Genomic DNA, 11,741 nt, shown 5'->3' with positions numbered 1-11,741 from the left:
GCCATCTGATTGTGTTAGATCCTGCCAAGCTGTCAGTCTACAGCAGGAAGTGCAGAACATAAGAGTCTGCTGAGTCAGGCCAATGGTCCGCCTAGGCCAACATCCGTTCTATCCCCAATGGCATCTCCTAGTGAGTCTGGGAGATGCTGTTACCTAGACGCTGCTGACAGTCAATGTAGGCAATACTGAACTAGATGGACTAGATGGTAGGCAGCTTCATGTGTTTCCGTGATATACATGGAGTGGGTGGCGCTGTGGGTTAAACCACAGAGCCTAGGACTTGCCGATCAGAAGGTTGGCGGTTTGAATCCCCACGACGGGGTGAGCTCCCATTGCTCGGTCCCTGTTCCTGCCAACCTAGCAGTTCGAAAGCACGTCAAAGTGCAAGTAGATAAATAGGTACCGCTCCGGCGGAAAGGTAAACGGCGTTTCCATGTGCTGCTCTGATTTGCCAGAAGTGGCTTGGTCATGCTGGCCACATGACCCGGAAGCTGTATGCCAGCTCCCTCGGCCAATAAAGCGAGATGAGCGCCGCAATCCCAGAGTCGGCCATGACTGGACCTAATGGTCAGTGGTCCCTTTACCTTCTTAGAAGATGGTCCTATCTAGCCCAGGACTGGCCCTCTCCAGATGTTAGTGTCAATTCCCATTTGCCCCAGGAGGCATGACCAATGATTAGAGGAGAGGGGAGTTGTTTAGTCCATGAAACATCTGCAGAGAAGTTTGCACTGGTATGGCAGCAACTCTGAAAGCGTTCCAGGTCTTTTAGTAGGAAATGGTATTGGGCCCCTTTGGGCATGCAAATCTTGTCATCTGCTAAGCACAGAGCTGATGCCAATAAACCCACATCTTAGCAGCTTTCTGTGTTTATTTTCTAAGTTAGCAAGGTGCCTTCCTTAAAGCATTTCCATAACATGTTAAAGGTGCTTCACAATCATGAAAGCCGATAAGCTGACTTTGACTAGAACATCAAAGTGGATTACCTAAGGTTGAGCAAATCACCTCCTTTTGACCCAGTTCTTCAATATTAAAAACATTTATGAAATACATACAAATGCACCATTGACCTACCAAAGGCTAGACCAGTTCACGGTTCATGATGCCAATTTATTATGATACAATGAAGCATGGGATGCTTGAGGTGGGAGATGCTAAGAGACACTGACTACAGGAAATATCTCTAAAATACATAGGATGTGGAAGTCTGTTGAACTGAACTTCAGCAGGCCTGAATGGGTCATGTTGCTAATCTTTCCATCTGTAGGAAAATTATGTATAGGCGGTAACAGCCCTGTCTGATGACCTGCAGTGACTGCTGTGTTGGAGCAACTTGCAGTGCTAAGCTATGTTATGCTGTCCTTTGTAGCTATACACATCAGGGGTGGAGGAACCCGTGAACCTCCAGCTGTGGTTCTGCTCTCACAAGGTCTCACCAGCATGGCCAATGGCCAACCCTAAACGACTCGGGCCCCAAGAACCTGAAAGACTGCCTCCTTCCCTACAGACCCTCTTGGGTGCTGAGATTGGCAGACGGGAGCCTCTAGGGCAGGGGTGTCCAAACTTGTTGAGCTTTTGTTAGGACTGATGTTGCTGGCCTTGTTTTACGATTTTACCCCAGGTGGGCCGGGTTAGGCTCCCGGGCTGGACTTTGGACATGCCTGCTCTAGGGTGTTCCTCTGCCTTCAGAAGCACGGGGGGCGGGGTGGCCTTTTCTGTGGCAGCCCCTAAGTTGTGGAACTTCCTCCACACAGAGGTGCACCTGGTACTTTCTATTACAGAGTTTCCAGAATATGTATTCATTTATTTAATTTTAATTAAATTGATTGCTGACATTTGTATATCACCAATTTTGCCAAGGAGCTCAAGGTGCTGTACATGGTTTTCCCCTCCCGATTTTATCCTCACAACAACCCTGTGAAGTAGGCTAGGCTGAGAAACTGGACCAAGGTCACCCAGTGAGCTGCATGGCAGAGTGAGGATTTGGAGCCTGGTCTCTCCCATGTCCTAGTCTTGACACTCTAACCATTTACACCACGCTAGCTCTAAAATGCAGATGACATAAGTCTTTAACCTGGCTTTTGACACTTGAGATGTGTATCTTTAGGTTTGTTTTGATACACAGGCAGCCACAATAATCCAACTATTGAAGGCAACTCATCATCTGCACGTATCTTGGGAGTGGTCTTGAATTCAACTGCACTAGAATCTGCAGCTAACTAAAAACCTTTCAGGTTAAAGCTGCTGTGTTAAATCTTGCTGCCCTGTTACACCTGCTTGCCTCGGGTTAAGCCTTTCCTCCCCATTTGCACTCTGCAATGCAAATGCCCCCTACAGCCAATGCAGCAATCAGGCTTGGAAACAGTCTTCCATTGGCTCTAATAGAAAAGGGGGGAAAGGAGGCAGTGGGGTAGATTGAAAGCTCCATGGGCCTCATCTGGCCTCCCATCCCATAATTCCCCACCCCTGCTTGAATGAAAACCTTGATTATTATTTTTTGCAGTTAAGTGCACAAAAATACAGTGTTAAATAGGCAGTGCATTTCATAGCATTGCAGACAGAATTCCACTGACTGCTAACTCTTAAGAGCTAAGGCTCCAGTTTTAAGATGCCCAATGTATGAGTTGAGTTTCCTTACAACAATATCAATAATCGATCAGTCCTCATTGAGCATACATTAGCACTGCAGGATATTAGTTGCAAAGTCTTGTATTTTCTCAAAACAGCGCTGAATTTTCTAAATTTCTGCAGCACTGCAAAATAAAATATAAAAATCCAGCACATGTTTGAGGGTAGAATGTTGCAAGGCCATCTTTCGAATGCAGACAAGTCTTTAGGTCTTCAGACTAGCGTACAATCAATGTTTCTTTCTCAAATGAAAAAAACCACATCACTCTTAAAGCCTGTTCTCTCGCCTTAAATGTTCTCACAGGAACATATTGGGGTGGATCTTAGCTTTCCCCGGGCACAACAGTTTGAAAAAAGCTTTTCTGAAACTCATGTGGCACAAAGGGTATAAAATGGGGTTAATGGCTGAATTCAACCACAGGAGCCAAAAGGAGGCTTCGTAGAGAGCATGTGGGATGCATTTCCCATGGCAAGCTGCTCTGATGATCATCAGCAGTGTGTAAGGAGCCCAACAAAGAGCAAAAATGCAGACGATGATGGCCAAAGATTTGGCCACTTTTTTATCTCGGGAAAGCCGGAACCTGCTAGCCATGGTGTTGGCAACCTCTGTTTTTCTCTTGGTGGTGGAAAGACTCTCCAGGGCTTTGTAGAAACCATCCCATGGGGATTTAGTCTGAAGATCTACTTGCAAAGGCACAAGGTCTTGGTTGACGTTAAAATCGGCCGGCTGGCTCTGGAGGTGACCAATGCTGAGCTGCTGGACTGCGGGTTCAGCAAAGGAGGAGCTGCTTGCTGTCTTCTCCTTACTCCTTTTCTGGCTCACTTTCATAAAAAAGTTGGGGTGTTCTTGCTTCTCCCGGGGGCGACTTTTGCCGCCTCTGTGACTGAGTGGCAGCGTCTCCCTCCTCATTGGGGTCCTCTTCCTAATGTTGATGTAAATGCTTAAGTTGAAGTAGGAGACGCTGATGAAAGGAGTGAAGAACTCTATCGTGGAGGCAATCATGAGGAAGTACCAATTGTAGAAGAACTCAGCATAGCACTCTTTCTCGGGCAGGATGCTTCGATGTGCAATGTATTCCCAGCTGATGATCGCTGGGCCATAAAGGAGAAATGCTGCTACCCAGACCATGACCATTTTTACCACTGTGTTTCTGGTCATCCCCTTCTGAGCTCTGTAACTCACCTAGGTGGAAAGGTAAGAGGAAGAGTCAGGTGATGACTATACCATTAAAAACCCATTGCCATTAAAAAACACCATGTTGTTTCTGGGATTGTGGAAGTGCTCATGGAATAGCTGCACTAGCTGCTGCTCTCGGCCACAGGCTGAAATTAATTTTCAGCCTTTCTGCAGCCAGGTGTGTGAAGGTTGAAAGCAGGTTTGTCCTGCTCCCTTAGGGCAAGGAATGCAAATAGGTCTGAGAAGAAGGACCCAAAGGGTGCTCATCAATGGTTCCTCTTCATCCTGGAGAAGAGTGACTAGTGGGGTGCCACAGGGTTCTGTCTTGGGCCCGGTCTTATTCAACATCTTTATCAACGACTTGGATGATGGACTCAAGGGCATCCTGATAAAATTTGCAGATGACACCAAACTGGGAGGGGTGGCTAACACCCCAGAGGACAGGATCACACTTCAAAACGACCTTGACAGATTAGAGAACTGGGCCAAAACAAACAAGATGAATTTTAACAGGGAGAAATGTAAAGTATTGCACCTGGGCAAAAAAAATGAGAGGCACAAATACAAGATGGGTGACACCTGGCTTGAGAGCAGTACATGTGAAAAGGATCTAGGAGTGTTGGTTGACCACAAACTTGACATGAGCCAACAGTGTGACGCGGCAGCTAAAAAAGCCAATGCAATTCTGGGCTGCATCAATAGGAGTATAGCATCTAGATCAAGGGAAGTTATAGTGCCACTGTATTCTGCTCTGGTCAGACCTCACCTGGAGTACTGTGTCCAGTTCTGGGCACCACAGTTCAAGAAGGACACTGACAAACTGGAACGTGTCCAGAGGAGGGCAACCAAAATGGTCAAAGGCCTGGAAACGATGCCTTATGAGGAACGGCTAAGGGAGCTGGGCATGTTTAGCCTGGAGAAGAGGAGGTTAAGGGGTGATATGATAGCCATGTTCAAATATATAAAAGGATGTCACATAGAGGAGGGAGAAAGGTTGTTTTCTGCTGCTCCAGAGAAGCGGACACGGAGCAATGGATCCAAACTACAAGAAAGAAGATTCCACCTAAACATTAGGAAGAACTTCCTGACAGTAAGAGCTGTTCGACAGTGGAATTTGCTGCCAAGGAGTGTGGTGGAGTCTCCTTCTTTGGACGTCTTTAAGCAGAGGCTTGACAGCCATATGTCAGGAGTGCTCTGATGGTGTTTCCTGCTTGGCAGGGGGTTGGACTCGATGACCCTTGTGGTCTCTTCCAACTCTATGATTCTATGATTCTATGATTCTAAGGCTGGGATCGGTGTGATGGCTGCTGGTGTCCCAAAGTTTTCTGCTTAGAGCAGGGGAAAACGATGGGGACTGTGATATTAGCTCAGCAGGGATGCTGAGATGCTTAGTGGGAGTTGGAATGATGTGATGAAGTTGGATAGAATAAGGAAGGGTGCCTTGAGCTTCACAATAGTGGGTGCCAGAGAGCCAGGGGTGGAGGGAGGTCACAAAGGAATTAGGACAGGACGAAGAACAGCTTGGCAGAAAATGAATGGCAAATGGGGGCTTTGGGAGGGGGTTTTATTTCTTTTGCAGAGGGGCAGCTATGGGTCCCAGAAGGTGAGGTGGGGAGAGGTAAATACCACACCTCTGAAATCCATTTTAGCTACAGGTCCTTGAACAGACAAATGCAAGAAATTTCCTAATATTCAAGCTATGACAGGAGTGTACATTCTTGCTTTGATAAGTGACTTCTCATGGCTGTTCTTTTGACCAAGAAGCTCCTTGCATGTGGATGAAATGGATGCACTCAAGCCACTTTGCATTTAACTCTGGCTTGTGTTTACAATGCTAGAGGTGGTGGAGAAAGAGAGGAGGGGAGGGGAGTTTATTTTCCAAAGGAATGTGAAAGCCTCACAGCATGCATCTGATTACCATAGGGCAGTGAGGGCTGAAATTAATACCTAGAGGAAATTATGGTAGCGCCACGAACATTGGGAAGAGGAATGCAATAAAAGCACTTTCCTTTCACCGCAAGCCCTTTGATAAAGGGAAAGCGATCTCAATGATAGAACGAGGTCCAGAATAAAGTTGGTTTTGCTGCGGGTTTAGCTCTCACAGCTCCCTGAAGGTCACTCAAATTATTCAGGGTGGTTGGCTGGTGCAGTCCTGAAATGCTAGCGACAAAGATCTGGAGCAGGGTTCAGCAGCCTGCAGTCCTAAGGCCACATGTGTCTGCCAAGGCTAATTTTATGTGGTCCTTGCACTAATTTCAGGTGGGTAGTAAGGAAAGGTGAAAAGAGGGGAAAGGGAGTGGAAGAGAGAGATAAGGGGATGGCAGGGAGAGAGGGAGGTAGAGAGTGAGAGAGTGAATGAGAAAGGGGTGGAAGAGAGGAAGAGAAGGGTTGGCAGAAATAGAGAAAAGGAGAAAGAGAGATGGCAAAAAGAAAAGGGAATTGGAGTGGCAGAATGGGATGGCACAGAGAGAGGCACAAAGAGAGAAAGGGTGGCATAAAAAGAGAGGGAAGGGGGTAAGTGAGGGCAGAGAAAGAGATAAAAGACACACAGAGAGAAAGAGATAAAAGATACACACAGAGAGAGAAAGGGAAGAGGTGGAAGAAAGATAAGAGTCCCCACTCACTTTGACTCTGGCCTCATTCACAAATATTAAAGGTAAAGATAAAGGGACCCCTGACCATTAGGTCCAGTCATGACCTGAAAGATTACCCCTAGGGAATTTGGCCCTCAGTAATTACAGAAAAAAATGGAGCTACACAGTATATAACCAATTTTTCATAACTGGGAGGTATTGATAATAGGAATTAACATACTGATGGAGTAACAGGAGAGCAAACAAAAGCAACTTCCTAGTCCCAAAGCCCTGGGACTTTGGAAGGCCTTAAGAAGCTAAGGGTGTCAGTAGTAGAAAGTGATGTCCCTTACCGCCTTTGTCACAGAGATGAATCTGTCAAAACTGATCAGAACAATGTTGAAGACGGAGGCACTGCAGACCAGGTAATCGGCCACCAGCCAGAGCTTGCACAAGCCCTTTCCAAACTTCCACTCGCCTGTCAGGATGTAAGGGATGTACAGAGGGATGCAAAATCCACCTGTGGATATTGACCAAGAAACAGCACTGGTGAGAGAGACTTAACCCAGCTTTCTTACCAGAGAGACAGGTTTTGATGTGGAGGAACTTTCAAACAAATATTACCTCCCACCCTCCCCATAGAACATGAATTCTGAGGTGACACAGTCAAATATCAGTTGGAGACCTCCATTTTGTCAGAATACTTAAGGCAGGGATGGGCTAGGTGATTATTGTTTCCACTCCAGTTGCCCAGCTGGAGCTCTAGTTTTGTGTCTGCAATGAGGTTAGCTGACACAAGAGGGGGAGTCTTTCTTTGGTGGCCCCGCACTTGTGGAACTCTGTTCCTATGAAATACATCAGACTCCACCACTGCATGGCTTTAAATAAATGGTGTATGTGTGTGTGCGTGTATATGTGCATATGTAATAATTCATGCTTGTGAATGGGGGTGTATGCCATTCCAGGATATATTTTATTTTCCATTCTGTGTCGAAAACTACATTATGGCAGTGTCTTCCTGGTGTATGTAGTGAGATGAACCAAACACATTCTGCAACCTTTCTCACACCACAACAAAATCATACAGCTTGTACAGCAGAAATCAGTTCTCAGTCTGCTTTCTCCAGACTGTCATTTGCTGCAAACAGACAGCCAGTGCTACTAAATAGTACACTAAAGGTTCCTTAAAGATTTAGTTTAGCACATGTTTGTAGGCTCAAATACACGAGCGATTTCATATATTGCATGGTATTACAAGATAATCACTCCTGAGTGGAAAGCCCTCCCTTATTCCAGATGTTGCAATTGATTAGATGCCACATAAAAATAAAAGCCACCTTTAAGAGCCAGTGTGGTGTAGTGGTTAGAGTACTGGACTAGGACCTGGAAGACCAGGGTTCAAATCTCTACTTGCCCATGAAGCTCACAGGGTGACTTTGAGCCAGTCCCTGCCTCACTGCCTAACCTACTTTGCAGGGTTGTTGTGGAGATGAAGAGAGGAGGGGGAGAACCATACACACCCTCATGAGTTCCTTGGAGAGCAAACAATACTTATTGAGAGGTGGTGGAAGCAACCTAATGCGATGTCTACTGATACAGCTACAAGCTACGAATTTTCTCATGTACAATTAACCCAACCATGTGGTGTTGATCATCTGTATAATGCATATGCAAAAACATTTTCTAATCTTGTTTGTGCTTACAAATACACCTGCATAGTGACTTCCTCTATCTACTTACATACATGGTAAGCTGAGGCTGAGAAAGATAAAGCCACATAGAGGCCATTTCAATGAAAGCATCTTGGTTGCAGTTTACTGTTAATCATTTATACAGCGTGTTCATTTTGCCAAGTACTGTACTTTCATCTTGGGTTTCCCTTCACCAAAATCCCCATTGTGTATTATTATTGTGTGTGTGTGTGTGTGTGTATATATATATATATATATGCACACATACCACCCCCCCCACATTTAAACCCTGCCTTTGCTCCAAAGAGTTCAAGGGAGCCACATGCTTCTCTTCAATTTGATCCTCACAGCAACCATGTTGGGTAGGTACAGCTGAGAGACAGTGACTGGCTGAAGGCCCTCTCCCAGTGAGTTTCATAGATAAGTGAGGATTTGAAACATGGGTCTTTTGGGGCTTAATCTGACATACCAGCCACTACACTGCACTGATTTTGTTACACACACACACACACACACACACACAATTTTTCAGTTAATGTTTCCAAAGTGGTGCCCAAGTAAATAACTGCATTAAAACAATTAAAAATATAAATATCAAATTAGCCTAGCACACAGGAAAAACAGTATTAAAACCCCCACCAATCAGCAGGAAATAGGCAACTTATTAAAAGAGGTTCTGTTCCAAAAGCCCAGCAAAACTAGTTTGCTCACACTTTTGTTAGGGAGCCATATGAAAGAGGGTGAAAAATGACAAAGGGTCTTCTGTGGGGCTGCAACCATGAAGTTTCTGCTGCTTGAGGAATCAGTCACACCTCCAAATAAGTTGGAACTTGAAACACAGTTTCCTTGGCTGATTTTAAACATTGGGGGCTTTCCATATATAATTATTAGTGTGTCCCCCATGGGGAAAAAGGGGCCAAGAGAAGAAGCTTGGGGCCAGATTTCACTCCACCAGATCCAACTTTCTTGATCCCCTGGCCCAGCGTCCTTCAACCTTGTAGCCCAGAAACATCTGGGGACCCAACTCCCATCACTTATGACGATCGGCTTAACCGGCCAAGGGTGAAGAATACTGTCCTGCCCCCTGCCCCAAACTCAAGTTGTTTATGGGGAGCTCCCTGGCTTGACTCACCTACTAAAAGATCAGCAATGGCCAAGTTGAGGAAGAAGAAATTCCCTTGGGTCCGGAGGCTCTTGTCCACCACGAAAGCCAAGATGACCAGTGCGTTGCCCAGCACCGTGATCAGAACCACGAGTCCCATCAGCGAGGCCAGCAGGACGGAGACGGGCGCGGAGAACTGTCCGTGGTGCTGAAAGTGCCGCTCCTCGCCCGCCGCGCACCCGTTGCCCAGCGCGGCTGAGACGCTGGAGAAATTGGTATCCAGCCGCTCTTCCGCCATAGCTGCAGGGGGAGGGGAGGAGAGAAGAGGCAGAGCGGCCGGGGACCCCCAAATTGTAAGGGCGCGATTTCCTCCCAAAAAAGTATTCGTGTTACAAGAACGAGGAGGAGGATTTCATCCCTTGACTGAGACGCTCTACTTGGGAGGGCGAGTAAAGCTTCTGGCTTGAGCGCGGGACTTGGTCGGCTTGAGTGAGTCAGCGGTCGATGGGCTCCCCCCGCCCTCCGGCTGGTGGGGGAGGACGGAAAATGAACGGAGGGACGCGGCCGGGGGATCCGAAAAAGAAGCGGCGGAGATGGAGAGGCGATACAGCCTGCTTTCCTACCTAGTGCATCTGCCAGAATCTGCATCCAATTCAATGCCATTCCCTTGTACGCTTGAAACTTGCAAAAGGTGTTTGTGTGTGTGTGTGTGTGTGTGTGTGTGTGTGTCCGTGTCCCTCTCCCGCTTAGTGCTGGACTACCGAGTGAACAGACTAAGCACATGCTTAGGTCACCAGCAAAAAAAGAAAAAAGAGAGAGGTGTTTTTTTTAAAAGAAAGAATTTGATATTTCAAACGACGACAAAGACATAAAGACAACCAAGAGCACCCAAGTGCAGTAGGGGAAAATCAGAACTTTGATAGACGTCCTATCTCCCAACGCCACACTCTCCCCACATTTTTCTGTTCTCTTTTGATTATTCATCCCCACCTAAACTAGGGGGTGTCCAACAGAAGCAGATCAAAATAGCGTGAAAAATTCAGGTCTGGTCTTGTGTTGTAATAAAACCATGCTTTGTTATTTTAAAATTTTGTTTTTATGCTTGAATTACATATGGGGGGGGGGAGATACTATAATCCTTTCAGTGCTTAGAGACTCCAAACGTCTTAAATCCAGCCCTGGCCCCACTATATGGACTTTGGTTCTTTCCCCTCCAGATCTTGCAGTTCTCCCTCCCTGTGGATTCCAGAGCTTTGCTGAATATTACTTCAATTGAAAGCATTGCAAGGTACAAAATGGCTCCTGTTGTCCAGCGGAAAATGCCTACAGCTGCAGAGGGCAGGTACCATGCTTTCCCCTCTAGCCAATGGGGGGGGGGAGATAGGAACAAGACTTATCCTACAAACTTTTTGGGGGAAAAAGTGATTGTGGTTAAGTCAGCACAAATGGACTAGTTTCTAGAACGGAGGAGGTGGATGTGTGGCCCTCCAGATGATGCTGGGCTACAGGTGACCAGGGAACACGCTAACTGCAGCCGATCCAATGTGAATCAGGCTTGGGGAACTTGGCTGCCTCCATCCCAATGTTGGACTGCAACACATTTTCTTTTGCCTTAAGCTTTGTTCTGGACAAGTAACTCTGAAACAGGATGATGCCACAAAGCCAGTTTTTCCTCTTTTTTGCCACTCATACACCAACAAAGCTCACAGACAAACTGGTGCAGGTGCAGAGAAGTTCAACCAGGTTGGTGAAACCAAGTCTGATAATGAATTGTTGAAAGAGCTGGACACGTCTAGGCTAGAGAAGGGATGACTAAGAGGAGACGTGCTAGAGGTCTTCAAGTGGTTTAACATTGAGAATGGCTTGAGGAAAATAAGTCTCTGTCTCTCTCCCAACCCCAGCTGTCTGAGAACAAATTCGCTTTGCGTGCATGTGTTGTTGTTTTAAAAAAACACTTCCCCAATTTTTTTCTTCTGCATATGTGGATGTTGAGTATATCCACATGCTCCCCGGATACTTGATTGCTTGGCAAAAATATTCCCTGAACATTTAGATCTCCCATAATATTTGGATTTAGTGTTTGACAAAATGGGACAAAGAATAGTGTTCAATATTTGGTAGCTGCCATGAAGTGATATTTCATTCTTGCCAGCATCTGATGGCTGCTGTACAATGGCATTTAAAGTGCGAGATTGAATTTGCTAGATGACATGCAGTCACATTTAATATAAACGTATTGCAAAAAGAAAATGATGTGGTAAGACTGCTGGTTGAAAGAATAAAGGCTCTTTATAAAGGAACTCCTGGCAAACCCCTGATGCTTAAAGTTGGGGTATTGTGTAGTGGGTTTTGTTGCTGCTATTATTCCCCATTGGTTAAAATGTTGTCAATCGTCTTTAACTGCTTTTTAAACTCATGCGTTTTAAAGTTGGGTTTTTGTTGTTGTTGTTGTTGTTGAATTGATGTGGGATGTGTCTGGGAAGAGAGGAACTGGGGAGATCAGGGGGTCCCCAATCACAGCGGTTCTGGGTAGGAGGAGCTAGGGTGTAGGAAGCTGGGCAGGCCTGGTAAGG

The 11,741-nt window shown here is 46.0% G+C and overlaps 1 protein-coding gene across 1 annotated transcript; it reads right to left on the bottom strand.

Annotated features, from left to right (window-relative positions):
* Window positions 1-1,611: 1,611 nt before the first annotated feature.
* On the bottom strand, window positions 1,612-9,875 carry LOC310683445 (histamine H3 receptor-like). The gene is made up of 3 exons (XM_083453353.1): window positions 9,199-9,875; window positions 6,729-6,895; window positions 1,612-3,808 (listed from the first exon to the last, which is right to left on the bottom strand). Exons 1-3 carry the CDS (start codon window positions 9,464-9,466, stop codon window positions 2,924-2,926), a joined length of 1,320 nt encoding a protein of 439 aa, XP_083309479.1. The 5' UTR covers window positions 9,467-9,875; the 3' UTR covers window positions 1,612-2,923.
* Between the last annotated feature and the right edge of the window lie 1,866 nt (window positions 9,876-11,741).

Source organism: Podarcis tiliguerta (genome assembly GCF_965153285.1).
Source record: "Podarcis tiliguerta genome assembly, chromosome: 8".
Lineage (NCBI taxonomy): Eukaryota > Metazoa > Chordata > Lepidosauria > Squamata > Lacertidae > Podarcis > Podarcis tiliguerta.
The sequence above is the reverse complement of the archived record's forward strand: the minus strand, read 5'-3'. Positions and strand labels throughout refer to the sequence as shown.

What these genes read in the sequence shown, in the direction of transcription:
- LOC310683445 (XM_083453353.1), bottom strand. Translation starts at nt 9,466, where the DNA reads ATGGCGGAAGAGCGGCTGGATACCAATTTCTCCAGCGTCTCAGCCGCG. An exon ending in CATTGCTGATCTTTTAGTAG is followed by an intron (nt 6,896 to 9,198) that starts GTGAGTCAAGCC and finishes CAATATCCACAG; the next exon opens with GTGGATTTTGCATCCCTCTG. An exon ending in TCATCTCTGTGACAAAGGCG is followed by an intron (nt 3,809 to 6,728) that starts GTAAGGGACATC and finishes CTTTCCACCTAG; the next exon opens with GTGAGTTACAGAGCTCAGAA.